General features: G+C 27.6%; 1 protein-coding gene across 1 annotated transcript; it reads right to left on the bottom strand.

Moving 5' to 3' along the window:
- Window positions 1–1,591: 1,591 nt before the first annotated feature.
- Window positions 1,592–19,621, bottom strand: LOC100192302 (ras-like protein RAS2). The gene is made up of 7 exons (XM_065812176.1): window positions 19,243–19,621; window positions 17,911–17,933; window positions 9,280–9,359; window positions 7,929–7,979; window positions 7,674–7,773; window positions 7,428–7,504; window positions 1,592–2,048 (listed from the first exon to the last, which is right to left on the bottom strand). Exons 1-7 carry the CDS (start codon window positions 19,418–19,420, stop codon window positions 1,979–1,981), a joined length of 579 nt encoding a protein of 192 aa, XP_065668248.1. The 5' UTR covers window positions 19,421–19,621; the 3' UTR covers window positions 1,592–1,978.
- Window positions 19,622–26,557: the final 6,936 nt, after the last annotated feature.

Below are 26,557 nucleotides of genomic sequence, written 5' to 3'. Positions count from 1 at the left end.
TATATTTACAAAACTTATATATTATAACAGTAATGAAAGATTTTGTAGGTATTCTTTGTGTACAAAACATCTTTTTTACATGTTCAGTACTTCTCATCAACTGACCATTAACCGAAGACCAACCTTTTGTTATAACTTTTTTTATTGCAAAAAGATGCAAAATATTTATGATGCATGGCTATTTACATACATTTAGCATGAGATTTACATAGTCAATTGTTTAGGGGATATTGGAGGATAGTTTATCTGATACCTAATAGTAAAGGTTAGTAGCAAAAAAATATCAAAAACTGTCTGTTTTCGATGCATGAAAACTAATTACATTTACGTTAAATTATTTTTAAAAGCCTGAGCGAAAAAAACATTCTTAATTAAAATAATATAATTTAAAATGAAAGTCAATAAAGTTGATTTAAAACAATAGTAGCGTAAGAAAGTTGATAAATAAAAAATGCAAAATAGCGTTTTGGAATACGTCAAATTAACGTATAAATGACCGCATAAAATTACGCTTAAATCAATATTTAATGTTTTTTTAGCTAGATATTTCCTCTAATGAACATGTCTTCATCATTATGACAAATTTTCACCATGCAATGCTGACATTGATTTTTTGGCAGACTCTGTCCCACTGTGCACCGCCAACACAGCGCTTGAATAGTACGCAAAAATGTTGGATTAGTATAGTAAGCAAAAATGTTGGACAAATGATTATTTGTGGCTGTTCCTATACTAAACCAACAATATCTTCGGATAAAAACAATGTAGAGAAAATTCAAATAAATAAATTAAAAAAAAACAAACGGTTTTGACTCTATAATTTGAACCAGTAATGAAAAGCGTTTAAACTATGTTCCGGAAGCTATTGGGACTGTTTAAAATTTTCGCGCTCCGTTCATGAAAACAACTTTATTATCAGCCAAAGACAAGAATATTAAGAGCCATTAAAAAGGAATCTAGGATAAGAAAATAAAAATAGGTGCTCAATCAGCAGTCTTATATTATAATAGTTTTTTGTTAATCACTTTAACTTAGCATTGTTTTCAGTACTTAATGAACCAACTGATACTTGATACAATGCCATTCTATGGCACTTTTTTATAAGCATTTAGTGCAAAATATATTGCAAAACTGTTTATAAGCATTAAATACCATCAATGAGTAAAAAAATCAATATCTTCTGAACTTATGACTTTATAAAGAAGAGTTGTTAAAATTTGCAACTCTTTTTCTCTTAAATATTTTTTGTTTGTTAGATATTTTAATTAGTCTTTAAAGCATTATCTTTTAGTATAGATGTTTTAAAGTATTTACTAATCGTGAATAATAATAATATTATCAAAACTTTACATTTTGAAGTATAAATTCCGATACTGAATTAAGCGATAGGTCTTGCTTTGAAAACAGACGTATCCTTTCTTTTATTACTTGGGTTTAAACACTTTAAAAACAAAGAACAAAAAATTAAATACAAACAAAATACCATAACACAAAAATAAAATACTTGTAAAACTTATATAACCCTGAGACTAAAACCATAATCCCAAGGATAATTTATTATAAATAACCAAATTTATTAAGAAAAAGCGTATTACTCGCCCACTAGTTTATATTTACAAAAAAATCTACAGTATTTTGATTACAATTTATGGCACACAATTCATCAGACATAATTTCGTAATTTTTGATCTCGAGCAAAACTAATAATACTAAATGAAAGGAAATGAAATCTTTACATTATGAAAAATGAAATTGGAATATTGTTAATTTAATTTGAAGAAAGATCTTTTTAAAATGCACTCAAGAAGTCCTATAAGGTACAATATATAGTATATATCGAGCGGATAATAATTTTATGTCCGTTTGCTTCACAGCCGAAGAATATAGTGCAAATAACTCTTGGTCTTTAAAGCATGCATCAGAGCAACGGTAGACGATTTATGAAGCTATGCAATAAGCAATAAGAATAAAGATGAAATTAAAGAACAACGCATTTCCTTTTCTTGTTCACTTTTCCTAGAGGTTCGGCTGATGCTTTATTTGCATTTCTAAACAATAAAATTATAAATAAAAGTTTCAAATATTTAGTAACACACAAACACATTAAAAAGTAAAAAAAAAAACCTCAAAAAATCTCAAAATGATGCATATCAAAATTCAAGCTAATTTCAAAAAATATATTTACAAATATCTAAATTATCACTAGAGGCCTCAGTTTTTGGTATTGTTTTAAGATTTTATATTTAATGTTAAATAAATGTTGTTACCATGAGTAACAAAACGTGATGGTAAAATGGTAATTAAAGGAAATGTTAATTAAATGTTTCATGATTATGATAAGATGGTGCTTTTCAAACATAAAATAAATTATAACGAAAATGTCGAGCAAAATTTCAAGAAAAACAAAAAGTTGGACGACAGAAATGTGGGCACTTTGACAGTATAAACATAGTTGTCAAATCTGTCAGTTGATAGACCAGTTCTGCAATTAGAAATATGTCCGTTTATACAAAACCTTAAAATCTTAGTTTCACACGTATATGTATATCGGTTATTGCGTGATAAACGTTCTAGGTAATAAATTACATTTTCGATGTTTCATGTAATACGACATTTTAGATTTTCCAAATAACGTTATTAGATATTTCAAAGGTTTCAGGTTTGTAAACTTTGCACAAAATATCTTTTAATTAAAATAATTCAGTTTTTTGTTGATTGCTACAATATTTGAAGAAGTATTCCTCATAAATTGGGAGGTTATTTAAAAGCAAATACTGGATAAATATTAGAAAAAATAATCTTAACTTTTTCATTAAAAAATGCTTTAAGTAAAAAAAAAAAGAAAGAAGCGAAGATACTTTAAGCAAAAGAAAGGTTTCTAAACAAGAAGTAAATGGTATAGAAGTTTTATTTTCAAATATCAATGATGGTTCTATAATCTGGCCATAAAATTTTGACAAAAAATTTGAAAATTCTGAATTAAACTGAATTAAATGACTTAATTGGTTCTACATACGATTATGGTACAGAATTTACAAAAAATGATAACGTCACAGTGTAAATAAATTTTTAGTCAGCAGTTATTCTTAAAACTAGCTACCAAAAAAATTAAAACCGACATAATATAAAAAAATATTTTTACTTTAACATTCCTCTCGAGTCCCTAATAAAAAAAAATAAAATAAAAAAAATAAAAAATAGGGGAGGGGGAGTGAGATAATTATTAATTTTTGGAAAATTTTTCCACCCATCCTAAGCTTAATAAGACTACCCCATTTATTAATTTTTATTTGTTATAAAAATGAAAAAATAAAATCAATGAAAATCGACTTTAAAAATTAGAATATTATTATTTCAGTCAATGATAAGGGGTCATCCATAAATGATGTCAGTAAATATAGGTGGGGAGGGAGTGCTAGAAAGTTTGACACTAATTGACAATGGGGATGGGGTTGTTGAGGCCAAAATGATGTCAATTTAAATTATTTTTTTAGTTTTAATGAGCAGATTTTAACGGTATTTACATCTACTAAATGGTATAGAAATAACGTTTTGTTTGTGGGGAAAATAATATTAAATGCGGGGAATTTGATATTATATTTTAATAAATTATTATAATATAATATTATAAATTAATATAATAAGTTTCCGAGAGACATTAAATAAATAACAACAACTAACGTAAAATGAAAGTTACTATCGTTTTATTAATATATTACCATTTGACTGTGAATCAAAATATGTTAGAAATATTAACTCTTTGTATATAAAATTCACAATCGTTATTCACTCCCTAGCGGATTATAAAATGTGGTTCAAAGTAAACTCATAAATTTGTAATTTTTTGAAATTAAATTGTTGTTATTTCAAATACGAAACTCTAGTTGCTCTCTAGTTGATTGTAAAACGTCTATTAAAAATTCGAAACGCTAATTTCTCCCTAGCGGGTTGAAGAAACTCTTTTAAAAAGCTTGCGCTAACGATGAGCAAAATCATTATTCTGATTGTGATGTAAACAATACTAATAAATCAATATTAAAATATGGATAAAACCCCATTAACTTATTGATGGTCTTGTATGGAAATGCTCATCCCGATAAAAAAAAAGGCTAATATCCAGAAAAAAGTCCATAGTATATGGAATTCATTAAAAGAAGAGAAACTGGTGCATAAGGATCTTGAATCAAGAATAATGTATTTAATCAATTTATTTAATGAAAAGGCAATGAAGTTCAAGAGCAAGCAATTATCATTTTGGGCCAATACTTCAAAACAGTCTGCCCCCACGTATACTCCACTTGAATTTGACAAGAATTCCTCACAGTTTGTTGAGCCCACCAATGAGCGATCTGTTATTGATGATCAACAAAGTGCATTAACTTTGAGTTTGTTGATCACGAAAAATCAAAAAAATGCAAGAACAGTGGCTCAAGATCGATTCAATTCTGAAATTCTGAGCAGCTTTATATTGTCAAGTTGCTGGACTGAAGACAAAAAGAGAAGTGGATTCATTGGTGTAGCTGAAGAGGATGATTTGAAAAAGAAAAAGAAGAAACTAGCTCATCTATGTAAAGAACTGGCCGAAAAAAAAAAAGATCAAGCTCAACAGCAGAAAACTAGAGAACTGAAAAAAAGTTAGAATGGAGGAAATCTGCTTGGAGCATCCAGAAGTCAAAGAAAAACTAAAAATCAGAAAGAAAACTGGTCGACCGTCATTAGAAGTAGATCAACCTCTTCTTTTGAAGGCGAATATGGATATTGCTCTCATGGTTCCAAGCTTATGCCATCTGCATACGCTGGAATTACAACCAAAAAAGATGGTCTTGGAAAAACAGATGATGTTACATATTCTAGACCTACGTAGATTGCTGTCTGATCAGGAAAACACGCATCCTCGACCGCCTTCGCTCATGGATTAGACTTTCAGCGGCTCTTGGACATCAAAGAATTCGACTCTATTACCAGAGATTCTCAAACTAATATGGTTAAGCCTATCGTAGTGTTTAGTGTTGATAAAGTACCCGATTAAAATCCCAAATACCAGAAAGTAATTGAAATCGGGATTCACCATTTCTTGAAGAATAACCTTGACGCTCTTTATATAATGACGAATGCCGCAGGCTCCAGTGCATTCAACAGAGCTGAGCGACGAATGGCACCTCTAAGTAAAGAATTATCTGGGGTGATTCTTCCGCACGAACATTACGGAACTCATCTTAATTCTTGAGGTAATTACATTGACAAAAGTTAATTTGTAAAAATATTAATATAACTTCTAACCTATAATAACCAACATCTTTTTAAATCAGGCAGGACAATAGATGAAAATTTAGAAAAACAGAACTTTGGTTTTGCTGGAGAGGCTTTGCCTGATATTTGGTCTGATCTACAAATTGATGGTTATCCAACCATTGCAGAGTATATTGATCCAGACAAATCAGAGCTAGAGTCAAGGAGCCTTTTATTACAAGATCAACGTTGGATTGCCGATCATCTTCGTACAAGTCAATATTTTACTCAAATTGTGAAATGTGAAAATTGTTCTTGTTGTCAGACTATTAGAAGCTCTTACTTTACTCTAATCAGAGCAAGATTTCTTCTACCACCTGTCTCTGTCAACCAAATAAGAGACGGGCTCAAAGCAGTAGATGTCTCAGAAGGAGCAAAAGAATTGTTTCTATCATCCGTCTTTATGCTCATCGCATTAAACATTGAAAGTATTCTTCCTCGTACTGCCAAAGGATTTCCAATTTTGCCGTATGATGCGTTTTGTCCATCAATTCAGTCTAGCCTAGCTGATAGAATCTGTAAAAAGTGCAATATCTACCTTGCCTCTCAAGCTATGTTAAATGTATCCATTCTTCTGCTATAACACTCCCTCTAATCAAAAGTTTCCAACCTGTTCGTATCGCTGCCAAGCATTTTTTTTAGACAGAATTTTTGGCAGTCATCACCTTGCAGAAGAGTTCAAAAACCGCAACGAATTTGATTGTACCTCAAGAATACGATATCCTTTTAGAGCGCGGAGAGCATTCACTACCTATTGTTTTAATCGATGATCACTTCAACAACCCATGGGAAGATTATATTAAAGATATATAATACTATTTGCTTAGTTGATTATTTAATGAGATACCGACTATTATATAATATAATTTGATGAGATCTATTATATAAATGTATAATTTAGTCAGAAAAAAAATCAATGGTTTTTAAGCATTTTTATTGTTTTTTAGGGGGGGGGGGGGGGGAGTACACAAAAACTGAGACCATATATAATGGGGATTTGGCCAAAAAATGACAGTTTGACAAAGGGGGGAGGAGGAGTCAAAAAATTGAGAAAAAACACTGACATTATTTATGGCTGACCCCTAAAGACAAAAATTTTCAGTGTATACAGGCTTTAAAAATCACCGACTAAGTATATCTTGATTTATCGAAAATCAGCTTTTAATTTATTTTTCACCAAAGTATAAAACTTATATCAACATATTAAGTTCTATTGAAATTACTATAAAACAGCTGTTAGAAAATGTGCATTTGACCGCAAGCCGCACTAGAATTAAATAGTTTTCTGCATGTTTTGTAAAAAATATTAGTTTAGATTTATAAACTGAAATTTTCTATAAAAAATACCTATATTATAACATAACCCCCTCTTCCCTTTATTAAATCTGGACTTAAACCCCGCTTCCCCCCCCCTCCTGTATTAAGGACTGTATTAAGGAAATAAACAAGAGTACATATTCATTAGAAGTTAAAAAAATAATTTTGCTTATAGTTAAAAGTTTAGTTAAAAAAAAAAACGATTTTTGCATCTTATTACAATATTAAAAAAGTACTCTTAACAGAATTAACATTATGGGTAAACTGTGAATATCCTAATAGTATTTCAATAAAATATTCAAAAATTAAAAAACTGCAGAGGGTTAGCACCACAAAAAAAATCTAAAGAAATATTTCTTATATAATTTATTGAAAACTCTATAGCAATCTTGTCAACCTTTTATAAGTGAAACTAATAATTAAATATATATATATATATATAAAAACAAAAATGTGCCTTTTTTTTCAATTAGTTACTTTTTTCTGATGTTTTTGTATACAATCATAAATATTTTTGGAAGTTTAATATAGCTTTGCTTCTTTTGAGACCTAACGTAACATACTTTAAAAAGTTTTTTTTCCCCACCATTTAGGGTCAGGTTGAGAATTTTAGATTTGAGCTGGCCCCTTTAACTCAGTAACATTTTGGAAAAATTTAACATAAAAAATTTAGTACAATTAAAAAGTTGAGCTTTTATATTTACAACTATACACAATTGTGTAAATAAATTTTACATTTGTAGACTACTTGTGTTCTTTAACAAATTTATTCTGATAGACAACTGGTTCACTAAAGCTATAAATTATTTTAATGTGGTTACCTGATGGCTCGAACTAAATCATGAAATGCTGCATCAACATTAATTCTTTGCTTTGCGCTAGATTCTAAGTAAGATACCTAAATAAGCAGAACAACAAACAGATATATATTACAATTGTTTACACGCCTTCATGAAATAGTTTAAATATGTTTCCATAGTTGGTTTCCATAGCTGCTGTTGAAAGTTATATTTTTATGTATTAGACAATTAAGTTAGTTTTTTAATACCCAAAAAATTAATTTTTACTTTTAACTTTCTTCCTAACTCTTGTGCTTCAGCAGTTGAAACAGTTCTTTCATTTTCTAAATCTGATTTGTTTCCCACTAAAATCATGGGAAATTCTTCTCTAAAATAAAAGCAACAGAAAGAATTACCTTATAAAAGAAAGATAAAAATTTGAAATAATAAATTGATAGAATTACTAACATGTGAATGATGTATAAAATTATTGACATAATAAATGTAAAGCAAAAACATTAATTTATTTAAAGATTAACTTACATATCTTTAACTCTTAAAATTTGAGTGTGAAATCTTGGAATTTCATCAAAACTAAATACAATAACATAAACAATAATACAAAATACAATTTTCAATAGGAAATCTATATATGTAGTAAATTGTGTCAGACCTTTTTCTTAGCTATAAAAAAGAGGGTGGAACTAGACCTTTGTATAAAAAAGAGGGTTTGGTGGAACTAGACCTTTGTATAAAAAAGAGGGTTTGGTGGAACTAGACCTTTGTATAAAAAAGAGGGTTTGGTGGAACCTTTGTAGAACAAAAGTATTTTTACTAAGTAATAATAAGTTTTTAAAAAAAACTGATTACACTAAGTTTTGTTAAACTTCACTTTCTTTTCTTTCTTCTTATATCTGTATAATATGTCATAATCAGTTATATTTCAGGCTTAAACTTTACAAAAAGCTGCAACTTTTAATTTCAGCTGACCGTGTCATCATGAGGTCTAAGAAGCACAAATGTTCTAACCTTATATGTTTTCTAAAAGCTTTAAATTGGTTTGTGCTTCTTATTTTGATTAGGATTGCATTAACAAGCTTTTTGCCATTATTCTATGAAAATGAGGAATGTTACTGCAAACAAGCATTCATCATTAAACAAGCTGCCTACTGAAAACTTCATCTGCAAAGAAAAGCTGTTTCCTGTGGTGAAAAGCCACATAGCAACTGTATAAAAAACTCAAAATTTTGCCACAAGTTTTGATTTAAATGATTTTAAAAATAAGTTGCAATTATACAATAACTGTCAGTGAAATTCATGAAGTAAAAAAATTAGCTGTCAATAATTTTCATTAATAGATATCTTGAAAGAAAGGGACTGGCCACTACTCTTATTAATAAACCTAATTAATGTAATATATATTTCTTTCAAATAAAATAACTATAAGGAAATTTAATTCTTTTAATACATTTCCTCATAATTAAATGTATATTGAATTTTTTATATTTTTTACAAAAAAACATAAAAGATTTACAAATTACAGATATAGCAGAAGTTTAGATGTCTAAAAATTAAATTACACATTTCAAATTAATATTACTTATGCTGTCAGTCATAAGTTAAACCTAATCATTACACTTTTTTTCTATATTCACCCAAAGCCAATTAGGCATGTTTGCTGAGGAGCTATTCTTTTATTCTTTTCTTTTTTTTTTTAATTTCTAATTGTTGTTAAACAGCTGTTACAAACTTTTACTAGAAAGACCACTGTGCAGAGAAACAGGTTGATGACTTTTCTATCAATAACCATCTAATTGATTTCATTATTTACTGAAAACTTTGCAAATTTTAGCAACTGTACTCTTTCAAATTTATTATATAATGAGCTAGTTACCTTGATCTATCTGTAACTGAAAACACCAGAAGAAAACCCTCCCCAGTTCTCATGTATTGCTCTCGCATAGCACTAAACTCCTAAAAGTTAAAAGAACAAAAAATTTAAAAACACAATTACACAACAATGGTATGTTTTCATTATAAAAAATGACTAAACCCTAATGACAGTACTTAAACATGAAATATTGAATAAAACATGGTGAATGTAATATAGTGTTTGTTTATAAATATTTACAAAAAAAAAGAGATACTTACGAAGACAAATAGATTATTGTGGACATTTTTGTGTAAAATTAAATAAGTAAATAACTTTTTTGTACCCATAGTATACTTTTTTGGTCAAAAAATGATTTGCATAAGCAACTATTAGGAAAAAATGAAAAGTACATACATTAAACATCTTATAGCCTGCTGCTGCTGGTAAGAGTACTGCTACATCGACTGATGGTTTGGTTAGGGTCAGAGTCAAGGTCAGGATTAGGTTTAAATGTGGTTAAGTTATTGTAATTAAACATTTTTGTAAATAGATGAAAAAAATTTGAAATATACTATATAATTATTAAATAAAAATAACAAAAATAGTTATAAAAAAAAATATTTTTATAACAATTTTTAAATTTAAATATACATATAGACAAAATAAAAGTATAACAAAAAAAAGCTATATTTCAAAAATAGTAAAAAAAAAAGGAACAAAATAAAAAATCCCTGTAAACATCAACTAGGAGAGTGTATACATACATACATACATATATATACATACATACATATATATACATACATACATATATATACATACATACATATATATACATACATACATATATATACATACATACATATATATACATACATACATATATATACATACATACATATATATACATACATACATATATATACATACATACATATATACATATATATATATAATATATATATATATATATATATATATATATATATATATATATATATATATATATATATATATATATATATATATATATATATATATATATATATATATATATATATATATATAGATTGTTGCATTTGGGAGTACTGAAGGAAAAAAATGATTCTTATGCCAACAAATACACCACTTTTAACTTCTTTTGACTTTTGTCCAACATTTGCGTGTTGTCAGAAAGTTAAAACCAATAGTTTAATTACAAATTAATTGTTTTTTTAAAAAACCGCAAAAACGCCAATTGACCAGAATGTTTTTAAAAACATTCTGAATGTTTTTAAAACAATCTGAATGTTTTTAATAATATAAACAATGTTTTTTTATTTTTATTTTTTTAATAAAATGTTTTTATCTTATTTTTTTTTAATAAAATACTTTTTATTTTATTTATTTTTACTGTAAATCATGCACGGAGTGTTGCTACACCGACTATGTTATAGCCTTATAGCACTAATAGAATTTTACAAATCATTAACTATATAATAGCCTCATTACAAATAATGGAGGTTTTTATCAATACCAATTGTGCGCATTTTTATTACTATTATTTTTGTTAACTAGTGGTATTTTAAAAATGCACAAATTCGTTATTAAATTAAAAAAACGTGGTTATTAAACATGATAGCGTCGAGGCCCAATACACAGAAATCGGAAGTTTCTTAGATGCTTTTGATCTCATACAGTTCACCCACTTCAAGCCCTGGCTATTAAAAGGGGTTTGTACAAGATTAGCCAAGCTTCCTGGCCAACCTATATATTTGTTAACCTCCTGCCATCATGTAGGAGAGCTTCATAAAGCCGTAGCCGTAAATAAAACTGTTAAGCCGGAGAATAAACTATTTATATCATAAAACCATAAAAGGTTAAAAAACAGTAAGACAAAGATAAAACTACTTTAAAATAAAATCACTTTAAAATACCTTTTTGCAAAAACAAAATGTATAAGTTTCTAATTTTAAAATTATTTAAATTTAGACTTTTGAGAAGTGCAGAGATTATTGTGAACTTGCAGGAAAAAATTAGAACATTAGGTGAAAATTAACAAATATGGAGTTGCTTTACACACTTCGAATTTGATAAAATTTAAGTTGCATTTCTCTAAAATCAGGCAAGTTTTTATTCTGAGTAGTAAAATACTCAAATAGATCAATAGAATGGCTGACTACAATTCTCTTTCCAGTGCATTGCAGTTTTTTACCTGACAATGTTTTGATTCTGCAATTTTTATACTTAATTTTATAAGTTTTGATATTTTTGTCTTATTATTTAAGAATAATTTATGTCATAAAGTAACAAATTGTTTCAAAACAATGGTTTGCAAAATGGTTCAAAATCATATGTAAAATACAAAGAAAATAACTCTAAACCAATTTGTTTTTCCAATGGCAGACTTTTCTTAAAACCAGTTGAAAAAAAAAAAAATGAAATCAATAGAAATAGCACTTTGATTTTATCTTGGCAAAATTAAATTAAAAAAGGTTTTAGCAGTGTCATTTTAAATTTTATTTTATCTATTGGGTTGAGGAATAATTCATGAGCGTTTTTTTCAAATTTAAAAATGCACGCAGAAATAAAATGCATTGGCAAAATGTTTTATGTTGTTTGAAAGAGAATGTTTAGCTCTACAAGATAGTGTGTTTTGATTTGTTAGTTTTTTTTATTTTTGTGTATTTTCAGATCATTAAAATGGAATGTCAAGTGGACAAAACTGAGCATTTTCGACACCATTTGCTTTTTGCATTTAATCGAGGTGTTAAGGCTGCCGAAGCTGCTCGTGAGATTTGTGCTGTGTATGGAGAAGGAGCAATGCCTGAAAGTACCGCCCGCCGTTGGTTTTCGCGCTTCAAAAATGGGAATTTTGACCTCAAAGACGGATGTGTTGAGCGATGCCGAGCGAGCAAACCGGCGGCGATTGTGGAACGTTGATTTTTGTTGTTTTCGCTCAAAGTGTGTGGCACCCAAGCGCCGAGTTTCTGAACCTTGCCCATTGAGTGAAGGTGGTTCACCACAGTTTTTTGATCACAATCCACCTGCTCCGCCAATTCTCTGGTCGTTTGACGTGGATTTTCGTGAAGAAGTTGATTCAATCGCTCTTCGTCGAACTCAATTGGTCGACCGGTGTGTGATCCGTCCTTGAGGTCAAAATTCCCATTTTTGAAGCCCGAAAACCAATGGCGGGCGGTACTTTCAGGCATTGCTCCTTCTCCATACACAGCACAAATCTCACGAGCAGCTTCGGCAGCCTTAACACCTCGATTAAATGCAAAAAGCAAATGGTGTCGAAAATGCTCAGTTTTGTCCACTTGACATTCCATTTTAATGATCTGAAAATACACAAAAATAAAAAAAACTAACAAATCAAAACACACTATCTTGTAGAGCAAAACATTCTCTTTCAAACAACATAAAACATTTTGCCAATGCATTTTATTTCTACGTGCATTTTTAAATTTGAAAAAAACGCTCATGAATTATTCCTCAACCCAATACATTCCATTATTTTTAATTTACGCTTTTAAGGTCAACAAGATTATAAACAAATGTATATTGAGCCTGCTGCAGAGGTGAAATTCAAATCATGGAAAAACTATAGAGGTGTTTGGTGGTGGCGTTAGCATTTTTTGACCAAGATCACAATATAAATATGGTAAAAGTACTGTATTCAAAAACAAAGTGAGATCCGAAAAGATGTAAAAACGGAGACAATAAAAGCTGAAATCCTTCTGAAAGCAGTTTTTGTTGACAAAGACCAGCCACTAGGTCTTGAGTTGTATATTTCACCAGACTACTGGTTAATTTTTGATATTCTAGGTCTTAGTTTGAAAAAATGCGAACGGATGAAACTCCATTAAACTTTTTGGATACAAAAAGTTTAATGGAGTTTCATCCAAAAAAGTTTAATTCAAAACTATTAAAATCTCTCAAAGTTGCTAACAACTCATCAGAACTCACAACAAAATTGAAAATCTATTGATCATAGTTTGAGAAACTTATTTCTCAAAACAAGAAATATATTTATTGTTCTTAAAAATAAATTTCATGGTAGGATTTTATTTCTTAAAACAAGAAACGCACTTCTTGAAAAGTATTTAGTAATAAAAAATTCAATTTTGCTGTGCTTACAGCAAAATTTATTCAAGAAATTTATTCAAGATATACCATTAAAAAAGAATTGTGGATTCAAGGAGCTAGCTACAGCGATTGCTTTCTCATATTCTTGTTATTGACTTGTTCTAATAATTTGAATTTTGATTCGATACCTAATTGCCAACTCTGAACCTTAAAAGTACATTTAAAAATTATTTGTTTACATATTTTCTTAAGATATTTGCCTAAAAGCTGAAAATTTATATGTATATAAATATATATTGCACATTTTCAGTTTTTAAACGCTGAACTCTGAAATAAATTTGCTTCAGAAACACTGCCACAAACCTCTGTCTGTGGTAGTGACAGAGCCAGCATTTTTTGGTGTTTGAGATAGCTAACATGGAGCAAAATTCAAACATTTGTATGTTTATACTTATGGCAAGTATTGATGCTTTTTTAAAAAATGCAATGATTGGAGGCTGGGAACAAATAAGTCCTAAAATTTCATCCCCCCTGCCCCAAATGTGAGAGCAACAAGCTAATGAAATAATTTTTTTGCTATTCTTAACTAAACTTATATTCATGTATAAATTTTAAGTATTGTTTTACAACCTCAAAGCGTTCAAAGGTTATGAGCATATAAAATTTGTAACCCCCTCAAATTGAGGAGGGTTTAAACTTTATATGGTCATGATTTATGAATGCTGAGAGATAATACTATGAAACTTAAAATTTATATTGATAAATATAAACTTAGTTAAGAATAGCATAAAAATTATTTTATCAACTTGTTGCTCTCGCATTTGGGGCAGGATTGATGAAATTTTAGGGCTTTTTTTGTTCCCAGCCTCCAATCATCGCAATATTTTGCAAAGCATCATTGTTTGACACAAGTATAAACACACAAGTGTTTGGAGCTTGCATTATTTCTGTTAGCTATTTCAAACACCAAATAATGCTGGATCCTTCACTGATGCCTACTCAGGCTTTTTTTTGACATAAAGCAAGTGCAAACTTTCAAGTTAAATGCTCTTCTGCGGTGCTCTGTGATGTAGCCTTGATTTATTAGGTCTTCTTGGTGGTAGATGTGACCTGTGTGTGCCTTGGAGCATTTAAATAACCGCAGGAAAAATGTGTATATATATATGTATATATATATATTTTATATATATATATATATATATATATATATATATATATATATATATATATATATATATATATATATATATATATATATATATATATATATATATATATATATATATATATATATATATGTTTTGATCTAGCTTAGTTTACAACAAAAGATTGAAAGTCCTTTATCCAATCTTTTAAGGAAACCATTTTGGATTTGGATTTCTTTGATCCAAGGCTCCAGTAGCAGTATTTAGAAAAAAACATTTGATACCAAAATTAAAATTAAAAATCATAAAGTTTGTTGTATGACTGAAAAAAAGTTCAAAGATCAACAAAAAATCACTTTACAATAGCCAAGTTTTAATTTATCTGTCGTAATCAGTGAAAGATATGTACAACATATTTCTTAAATTTATAAGCACAGTGTTTTTTTTGGTACAGGAACATATTAAGAAAATATCGTTGAACAAATTAACTGGAATTAATATCAGAATTTATTCTTGCCAATGCACAGTGGGCAGGATATTAAACATATGGTGGACAAAATTATTTTGATTTTTTTTTTTACTAAAACCCTTTATATGTCCAAAGAATCACTTTGTATTAAGATATATTTAGTTTTATTATAAATTTTAGTTAAATAATTCTAAAAATTATTTAACAAACTTGATAAAACTTTAAAAACGTGGATTTGCAATTTTTTAGTTTCTAATCCTATAACTTCTTAATACTGTGGAACTGAATAACAAACTCTTTTGGTGGAATAAACTAAAAAAAATTGATGCAACAAACTTTAAAAATAAAAATGCGCACTTCAGAAAAAAGGAAAATTTATCACTAGATTTGAAACTCTATTATCGATATTGTATAATAGATTTGAAATATATAGATAAATTTATAGAAATATATAGAGAATATAAATGAATATATAGATTTGAAACTCTATTATTGATATTATTATATGCCCACAACATTTTGAATAAGTCTGTAGATTATTTATAATCTTTTTATATAAAAATGTATTTTTTTATTTTTAATCTATTAGCCGCACATTCTGGATGAAGAATATTACAACGTTTTTATTATTATAAAGTCTACTGAGTTCTAAAGGTACTATGCAAATAATCAACAGGCACTCTTCATTCGTCACTATTTTCGTTTTAACTTACCTGTTTGTAAACACTATATCCTGTAGCACCATTAAAACCAGCCTTGCATCTATACATCAGTTTAGTTAATTCCTTAGCATTATGTTTTGTATACAAAACATAATGCTAAGGAATTAACTAAACTGATGTTTAGATGCAAGGATATAGTGTTTACAAATATCAATAATAATATCACATAGCTTTTAAAGAGTGTGTTTTAGAAAATCTTTTAGCGGTATTTGTACTGTATAGCCATCCATTTGAATGTTCTTGGAATAGCATTTAGTTTTTGAAGATTTTATACTATTATACAAAGGATATATGTGGCAGCCGTTTTTTCAGCACCATTTCTTAGAAGCTGGTATGATATATCACCATTAATTATGAATGCTAAAGCTTCATCAAATAAATATATCTAAGCAGGTTTTTTGGGTATTTATTTTAAATAATAGAAATTTTTGTGCTAGTTTTGTACTTAAACTCACTTCTTAGTTTCAATTTTGTTGCATGTTGCATATTGCATGTTGAAGTAATTTATGGCTAAATAAAATATTAAAAACATTGCTAAGCTTATTCTTTTTGTTTTGTTACAAGCTTTTTAGAAAGAGCGACATGGTTTCCCAACTTCATTAACTGATGATGTAGCAATTAATGAACTGTAGGTGTATTGAAAATCTTGAGCTAGCTAGTTTTCATTACTTCTCTCAAAATGAGTATTATTAATTTTTGCAGCTATCAACTTTTTACATTGTATTTTATAAAGTTTTTCACTCAGAATCCTCTAGTTTAATATCTGCAGAAACTAGAACAGTTAATATCAATGAAAAGAATGGTATATCATAAAAACTAGTTTATTTTGTTGTATAAGTCCGTAAATGTCACAAATTCTTATATTATTACTATATCAAAAAACAAAAAAATGTTAGGTTAACAGTGCAATTTGTATTGAATAAAATAACAAACAAAATAACATGTATTTTTGTTTACGAGAAATAAAAGTTGATTTCAAGCAAATAACATAAGCTACAAGTCATTATTTTAAAATGTTAAAGAAACCCAAAAGGGGAAGTTAGGGGCAATGTATATAGTTCAAATAGATTGTACACATATTACATTTACAAGTTCAAGCATTCATTATAGGTTCTCGAAGGTTCCCTAAATTATGTGACACTTTTTGTACAAAATAAAAGTATTGAATGTTAAAAATTTACCACGTCATTTTAAAGCCAGATTATAAGTGTATTATAAAGGCTGATCTTTATTTTATATTTTTTTCGAAAAGCTTTAGTGTTAAATATTTTAAATATATAAACTTATCCCGTAAGCTCATAAAATTTTAAAACTTACTGTTTACTATAGCTATGCATAAAAAATAAAAATTTCACGCTTTTTTTTTTTTTTTAAATTTTCATTATAAATGAAACCACAATTGATTTTTGTGGTTTTAAAAGATACTATTATACTCAAAACAATTTTAAAAATTTTAAACGAGAGTTTAACATTTTAAAAATTTTAAAATTACAAATATGTTTTGTTATATGGTTTTGAATATAATAAACATTTATTTTTTAGGTTTCGTCCACCACCTGGCCCACTGTGCAATACTTGGAAATTGCTCTAAATTTAGTCAAAAACTGTAAAAATCTTAACTTCGAACAATCAGTGCAAATACTAATATCAAGAAAAAATTTATTTGAATGTCAAAAAAAAATTATGGGATTGGCTAATATATATATATATATATATATATATATATATATATATATATATATATATATATATATATATATATATATATATATATATATATATATATATTATAAATAGATTTTATTCTGAAAATTTATGCAAATAATTAAAGTAAATATTTCCAAATAAAAATTACTTTAACTCTCTTAAGACATTACATCAAAAAAAAAGAAATCAAAATGATATAAATTCCTTTTATTTTTTAAAAAACATCATTAGTATTACTTCAGCAATCAATATAACATAAAAAAGGTATTGCAAAAAAAAAGTTAAAGTAGTCAAGCATACAGTACTGGTTTATTTTATCACTTACATAGACATACATTACATAGATATTTATTTTGTATTTTATTTTATCTTTTGCCAAAACAAGGTTATAAAATGTAAAAAGGCAACAAAAAAAAGATTTTTTGTTGCCTTTTTTAAAAAATTCTCATTAAAAGGTTAACATTTCTGTTAACTTACTAGTTAAAAATTTTTGTTTCCACTATAAACACATATTTTAAAAAAATACTTTTACAAAACATACCTCTTGCCCAGCTGTATCCAAAACTAAAAATAAATAAAATATAATTTAAAAATTTTATCATTATAACTATTTCCAAAAGTATTTAGTAAAAATTTAGAGAGACCTATTTTGGTAAAATTGTCAAATAAAGCCACAAGAGATGTATAAGATATGAGAAAAAATAACCTTTTACTTTACAATTACATCTTTAAAAAAAAAAAAAATTAAAAACTATTTTACTTACTATAAACTTTATACATACACACACACACACACACACACACACACACACACACACACACACACACACACACACACACACACACACACACAATATTATATATATATATATATATATATATATATATATATATATATATATATATATATATATATATATATATATATATATAACTTAGTAAATATTTTTGAAATGTAAGTAATTACAAAATATTTTAAAAGCAGCAGTTAAAAAAGTAATGCTGAAAAATATAACAAAAGCTTGTTTTAAAAATGTACTAAACCTATATTTCTAACTAACATAATTACTTAGTTAAAGTGTTAAGCAGAATTAACAATCCAGAAAAAAGAGAAATTTAGGGAACATTTATGGTTAAATGCGTGTTTCATTAGGCATTTTTTTTGCAACTATAAAAAAAATTAGTATTGATACAGCAATCCCATTATAATGGCCACAAAAATAAAATGAATTTAACAGAACCTTTTTTTTTGTTGAACTACTTTTGCACATAATTCTGCACTGGTAAGAATATAATTATAGATACAACAAATCAATTTGTATATACATATATACATATATTATATATATATATATATATATATATATATATATATATATATATATATATATATATATATATATATATATATTACTAATATAAATTTGGGCAACTGAAATCTATTTTACAGAGCAGTTTATAATGGAACTTTTTTTCAGTACAGCTAGATATCAGCATTAAATTTTTTTGGAAATATTACTGGTAAAATAGATAACTATTTGGAAATATTACTGGTATAATGGATTAGTTTTAAATATTATATAAATTGCAAAATTTTAGAATTCTCTTTAATCCTACCATGTTAACTGTATCTTAATTATATTTAAACTTTTGAAATTCTACAATTACCATTAGATTGCTAACAACTAAGATACATTTCTATTGATAACAACAACTAAGATAGCAGTTTACATTTCGAATCAAGCAGACCAAAAAATTGAATAAATAAAAAATGATAATGACATATCTGAAGGCATCAAATTTATACTTATTACCAAACCCATAGGTAAATATAGACCACAATTGAATTTTACTCGTAAAACTATCAACTCACTATCTAAATGTGCAACTTTATCATCAATTACACATTGTTTCCTGTAAGAATCTTCAATCGTTGGATCATAGTCTTGAACAAAATGCGATTGAATGAACTGTATGGTTAGTGCACTTTTTCCAACACCACCTCCTCCTACAACAACAAGTTTATACTGCCGATCTAAATCACCAGACATTACTTATTTTTCTTGTTAAAAGTATTTTCAAGCAGTACTTTCCTTCTCGGAATATGAGAATACGCACTTTTATAACGCGTTTAGTTTACAATACGAAACATTCAATCTCCTTAACAGAAGCCCTTTTTTTTGTGCCGCACCCTGCGAGATGTGCAAGCTTAACAATTTGCTCTACGATTTTACGACACGATATTGAAAGACTGAGAATAGAAAACATTACAGAGAACTTTTCGTTTACAAACCTCTGTTGTTTTTTAACGCAAGAAAATTAAGGACTGAGAATGAAGCTGTGCGCAATCTCCTCTTTTTAATGTGCTGTGGTCATTTTTTTTGCTAATTTGGTGTTATACTTTACGACAATTTTTTTCTAATCCGTTAGCGAGTTTGGCTAATGGAAAGCACGATACCTTTGAATGACGAAAAAAAATCTGGCACTTTAAGCCCAATTTTAAAGTGTTATATGTGTTTTATTATTATTATTATTATTATTATTATTATTATATATATATATATATATATATATATATATATATATATATATATAATTTTTTTCATTTAACACTGCATTTCATCAACAAAGACTCATTAGAAATCTTTCTTTTATTTTTTATTTAATTATTCACTTTCCCAAGGCCGAGAAGGCCACTACAGTCGAGGAGGCTACTTTTGTGGTTACAACCCTCTTTCAACTCTGTAACTCCGAAACACGAACCTCGACTAACAAGGCCGCTGCGCGGAAAAACAAGTTGATTAATGAATTTATTGATAAAACACAGAAAAATTTTTGTTAAGTGGTTTTCTACTAATTTATTATTAATCTATTCTTTTAAGAACATCGAACACTCTATTTTGTAGAACACATTTTAAAATTGTTTATATATATATATATATATATATATATATATATATATATATATATATATATATATATATATATATATATACATATATTAATTATTCAGGCCGGTTTAGATCATAAGTCTCGTGTCATTAGAGATATAATTGTTGATAGCTTTGTGATAATTTACAAATAAACGAGCTATTGAAAAAGCTAGATTTACAAATGACAAATAAAACGAACTATTTTAGCACAGTTTTTTTTTTTATCTATGCACAGTTTTTTTTATGTAAGCACAGTTTTTTTTTTTGTTTTTTTTTTCATTAACCAAAACTTAAATTTCAGTAATTCAGGACATTTTTCAATTTAAAACATATACTTAAGCTCTCATTAAATTCTGGGATATTTCCGGATGTACTTAAATTGGCAAAAGTAATTCCATTATACAAATGTAATGATCATTCTGACATTACAAACTACAGGCCTATATCAATACTTTCTGTATTTTCAAAACTCTTCGAACGTGTAGTTTATAATAGAATCTATGATTACTTCATTAAAAACAATTTTTTTTACCCAAATCAGTTTGGCTTTCAAAAAAATCTCTCTACAGAGCATGCAATCATTGAAATAGTAAATCAAATAACTAATGGTTTTGAAAATAATAAATTTACTTTAGGAGTGTTTCTTGATTTATCAAAAGCATTCGATACAGTGGACCATTGCATTCTATTAGATAAATTAAGGCACTACGGAATAATAAATAAAAGTTATTATTGGATTAAAAGCTATCTTACAAACAGAAAACAATATGTAAATAATGTCCAATCTGGAGTATTAAATGTCATATGTGGAGTCCCGCAAGGATCGATTCTTGGTCCACTTCTTTTTCTAATATATATAAATGACTTTTGTAATGCATCTTTAAAAATGAACTCGGTCATGTTTGCAGATGACACAAACTTATTTCTCACCAACAATGATATCAAGAAATTATATGCAGACATGAATATTGAACTGTGTAAAGTAAACAACTGGTTTAAGGCAAACAAACTCTCACTTAACGCTGAGAAAACAAAGTATATACTATTTCACAAAAAAACACAAGAAGAAAATCTTCCTCTCAAGTTGCCTAACCTATCTCTAAATGATAAACTAGTAAATAAGCAATCCAATATAAAATTCTTAGGAATCATTGTTGATGAAAAATTATCCTGGCTTCCACATATAATATATATCCAGTCAAAAATCACCAAAATAATAGGTTTGATGTATCGAGTTCGCTCCTACGTCAATAAAAATAGTCTTAAATTAATCTACTTTGGGCTAATTCATAGCTTCATCAGCTATGCAAACATTTCATGGGCAAGTACTCAAGCGGCAAAGATTAAAAAAATTTATAGTCTACAAAAACATGCCTGCAGAATCATTTACTCAAAAAATAGGCGTGAACACGCTAAGCCCTTAATGAAAGATATGAAAATGATGAATGTGTTTGAAATTAATATCTACCAGCATTTAATTTTCATGTATCGTTATAATCACAATATCTCTCCTATAAGCTTTAATAACAAGTTTAAAATAAATAAAAATGATAGCTATAATCTTAGAGCGAATATGTCCAACACTTATAAACTGCCTCGGATAATAAACAAATATTCAGAGTACAGCATTCTATATCGAGGTCCAAAAGTATGGAATACTTTTCAAAAAGGATTCAAAGGCACGGTAAATTCGTTAAGTTCCTTCAAGTTTTTAACAAAAAAAGAAATGTTTAAAATATAAGAAATGTTTTTGGTTAATCATACTTTGAATAATTTCTCATAAATCTGTTTTTGTTTTATTTCTACTTTTGTTGGTTGCTTATCAATTTTATTAGCGAATTACGCGTTTTATTACGATATTTTATTGAAATTTTATTACGCATTAACATATTACGATATTTTTTTGAAATCTTGTTATAGGGGCTCTATGAAAAGATTGCGATAACGTACTGTCATCCTCATCTTCTTTGAGCCCCTATCTGTTTTACTTATTTTATTTATTGAAATTTTATATTACGAAGTTGTAAAATCTTATATTATATTAAAACAGAGAAAGAAAAAAAAAAAAAAAAAAAAAAAAAAAAAAAAAAACAATTACTCATTTAGATTAAAAAATTTATGAGATAAAAAAACAAAATCTTTATCTTAAGTATCGTTTTAGGCATAAAAGTTTCTAAAATTACAAAATAAAATGGCAAAGCTAAAGCTGTTTTCTAAAAAATTCCATTCACAGTTAATTTTTACAAATTAGTGTAACTTTGTTTTAAAGATAAATGCGGAAATTAATTACAATAATTCCTTACTTCAGGTGAAATTTTTTTTTCTATATCTTTAATTTTCGAAAATTTTAGATTCATAGCATCTTAAATATAAATTTCATACATTTTTCGTTATAGAAGTGAACAACAAAAATTGTTGGCTTCTTTACATGTTTACAGAACAAAATATTACAACTATTTATGTATAATTAATTAATTTTAATTCAAGTGTATAATGAATGCATGCGTACTCTTCTAGTCTATGAAATCAAACAACTATTTTGGAGTAACCATTACATATGACGCAATTGGAATAATTAAAGCAAGGAAACATTTTTTAAAGCTGAGAAAATCGCAGAAAATTGGCTTGAATTTAAATCATCAATTGACCGAGAACATTCAGTCAAGTAAATTGTTTTATTTTCATTTAAAAGGACCAACTCATTATTACGGCACTTGGATAAGCGAGTATGGATAATACTAATAGAATCGTTTTAAATAATGATTTATATGCAGAATACCTATCGAAAATTCTGGTTAAATGAATTATGTTTTTTATTTAATAAGTATTAAATATTATTAATCTAAATGGAAGTTTCTGATTTTTTCATGAGCATCATTTTCTCCTCCACAAAATGATATCTCTGCTAATTTTTAGACTCAAACAATAGTTTTTTTCAATATTGTGTTTTTTTATACAAGTCTATAGCCAGTTGCAAGTGAACCGGCATAGTAAAAACAAGTCGGCGTCAGAGCGATAACAAATTAATAATGGCAAGTAGCGTTGCGAGACGGGGCTAAAAGGGCTTTAGCCCCGTCTCGCAACGCGTTTGCACCTGGGGGACCCCAGGCGCAAACGATTAAAGAGCGCTAATGACTCTAGATACGCTTAGGTATAAATTTTTAAAGAAATTTTCTTATTAAATTTGAACTGGTACTTTTGTATATCAGTTTCAGGTGTTTTCAAAGTAGTATTTAGCAAGCAATACAGTTTTTATAACGAGATAGGGGTTGCTGGTTATGACTGGTGCAAAGGTTTTATGGAAAGACATTTTAAAAACTCTTTGTAAAATTGAGGCTACATCAGCTGCTCGTGCTATGAATTTTTACAAAGTGTTTTTTCTATTTTTTACTTGAAGTAGGTGTGAATACAAATAAGCTGCATATTAAAAACATCTGAAATTGTGACGAGGTCGGTATTTGTTTTGGCGCAATTACAAATATTTTGCGTGAACTATATCTGTACAAATACAATTTTAAAGTCTTTCAAATATAATTAACCAAAGAAAATATAAAAGTTGTGTTTTTCACTTTAACTAAGTCACATAAGTTATTTGTTATTCTACAAGTGGGAGGTATATGCCACCAAATAATAAACGAAGGAAGCTAGAATTAATGTATGGAGCCCAGGCGACTTGGTAGAATGCTACTCAAGCGGATAAATACAAAAAAAATTATTATTAAGTTAAAGAAATGAAAAAGGTTTAAGTTTTACTTACTTTTGACCGACATAAATCTCATAGTAATAGTGAAATGGTGTTGTTTTTCGTTGTCTGCTTCCTCATTTCACACATCAAATGTAGCTCATAGATTTGGCTCTTAAGAAATCAATCAGCCCTTACAATAACCACAATATCAGGAAACGGTTAAGAGCTTATCTAATAATTATCTCCAATTTTAAATAGTTACCATTTTTAGGTCAAAACAAATGCCTAAAACGGCTTTTTAAAAGCTGGCATTTCGTCAAAAAATAGTTTTTTTAAAGCTGATTTTTTGGTAGCTGAAGCTAATGGTATTAATTTCATTGATAAAAAACTTGTTTTTTGCATTTATTAGCCGTTTGGGTTTTATAAGCGAATTATCTAATTGTACTAACAAACGTTGATATTGGCTAACACCTCTTCCAGCCTTTAATTGCATCTAACAACAATTGCATTGTTAGTATATGCAACTTAGGATATAGTAATTAAAAAATACCAAATCATTTCAATAATTATCTCCAAGGTTTATTATTCCAATACTAAAAAAGCAATATAAAGTTTTCAAGAAAAAAAAAGAACTGCAATCTGTACATTCTCTCGTATACAGAATTGTAGTTAGACACTTAGATTGAAAATAAACTTAAGGCACTAATAAAAAATAAAAAAAAATAAAAAATGAAGTACACGGGCATAACACTTCTATCTGTAAAAAAAAGAAATGCTAAAAAAGTCGGAGAAAAACAATTCGAATCATTACTGGCAAGAAAATTAGTCTAATTTTTTTTTCTAGTTAACTAGTTTTAGAAGTAGTTTAAACAAACCTAACTTTTAAAACTAGCTTTAAAAGTTGAGTTTTTTGTAGTGATTAACGCAGGTAAACATATTACGGAGTAATATGTTTACCTGCGTTAGGGGGATTGAAAGGGGATTGAATTAGTGCCTAAAAAGAAGTTTTATTTGTAAAAACTTGTCTGGTTCAGTTTATACATCAAATAAAAAAGAAATTGCGATTACCCTAAAAAAAATTTATGTGTCCCACTTCTCCCCACTCTCCCCTATACCTCTATTTTTTTAGCATAGTGTAAAATATTTCTTTTTTTTTTTTTTTTTTGAAATTGTATGGAAATTTTTATGTAATTTTTATGTTTAAAGAGCATCTTTACAAAATATACTGTTTTCTTTGTGTCAATAAAGTTAACAATTAAAATAATTTTTGCAAGGGATATTATGACCTAATGAAACATCCATAGAACTTAATTTGTTTAAAAAACTTAAAGTTGTTTTTTATATTTTTGTTGTATTTATAGTAATATTTTTTAAATATCTCCAATCTTTTATAGATATGTAAGAATGTTTTTAGCAGCAACAGTTCTTTATATACTTTAAAGTCAGCATGTTCGCAAATGTTTGCAATAAAACCGTAAGAAAAATGTTTCATTTTTTTAACGTCATATTTTTAAGATACTTACGTCACCCGTTTTGTCTCATTTTAATAATCTTTTACCCTTTCTCGAGCGTAATAAAAAATTAAAATAAATTGTTTTTAAACACTTAAAAAACTGACGTTTTAAAATACACGTAGTTTATTATTTTTTTTATTAATCGATTTAACTTTTTTTCAAGCGTAAATATTTACTGTTACTTAAAAGTGTTGCGTATTTTTTGATTAAAACTGGAACTAAATTGAAAACTAAAAAGTCTAGATCCGCACTAAAAATCGTCTGTGACTTTTTTTTCTATTTATATACTTTTTAATGCAACAAATTGCTAAAAGATCTTCCTTTATTATGATTATTGTGCCTTCTGAATATTACATAACAAAACTTTGCGAGTTCTATTTATAGAATGATATCGATATCATTCTATTAATAGAACTCACAAAATTTTATTAATAATTTTAAGTAATATTTAGAAGACATGAATGCACTTAAACAGCAGTCGATGACATAAATAAATTTATATACATGAAATTGTAGATATATACAATTTCATGCATATAAATTTATTTATTTCATGGATTGGTTTAATATGATCAACCCAATCTCCCTGGTCTCTTTTAGCAAAAAAATAGAAACAGTTTTACAAACATTTCATCAGTTTTCGTTTACAGTGACCAATCAAAATGTACGCAACTTTCCAAAAGCTAAGCTTACACAATATGATTAATAAGTGTTTTAACAAAACATTTATTTTTTCACGCCAATCAATCTCATCAAAAAAGATGATATTGATATTCTTGGGAAGGGGAATATGGCGGAGGAGAACTATATTATGTTGATCATAAAGTAAACATTCTTTTTGAATATATGCCCAGAATGTTTTTGTTGTTATTCTTTAATTAGTTCTGTAATTACTTTTAAAACTCCACTAACTTCACGAATTCCAATTTTATAATGACGTTTTAAAGCAATGTACTCTTTAAAGTATTACAATGTATCCATGTATACATCGCAGTATACAACTCTGCGCAAAATAGATTTTACAAAGACTTGTGACTTCTGTTTGTAGTAAACAAG

Source organism: Hydra vulgaris, chromosome 12 (genome assembly GCF_038396675.1).
Source record: "Hydra vulgaris chromosome 12, alternate assembly HydraT2T_AEP".
In the NCBI taxonomy this organism is placed as follows: domain Eukaryota; kingdom Metazoa; phylum Cnidaria; class Hydrozoa; order Anthoathecata; family Hydridae; genus Hydra; species Hydra vulgaris.
This window is presented reverse-complemented; position numbering and strand designations above follow the sequence as displayed.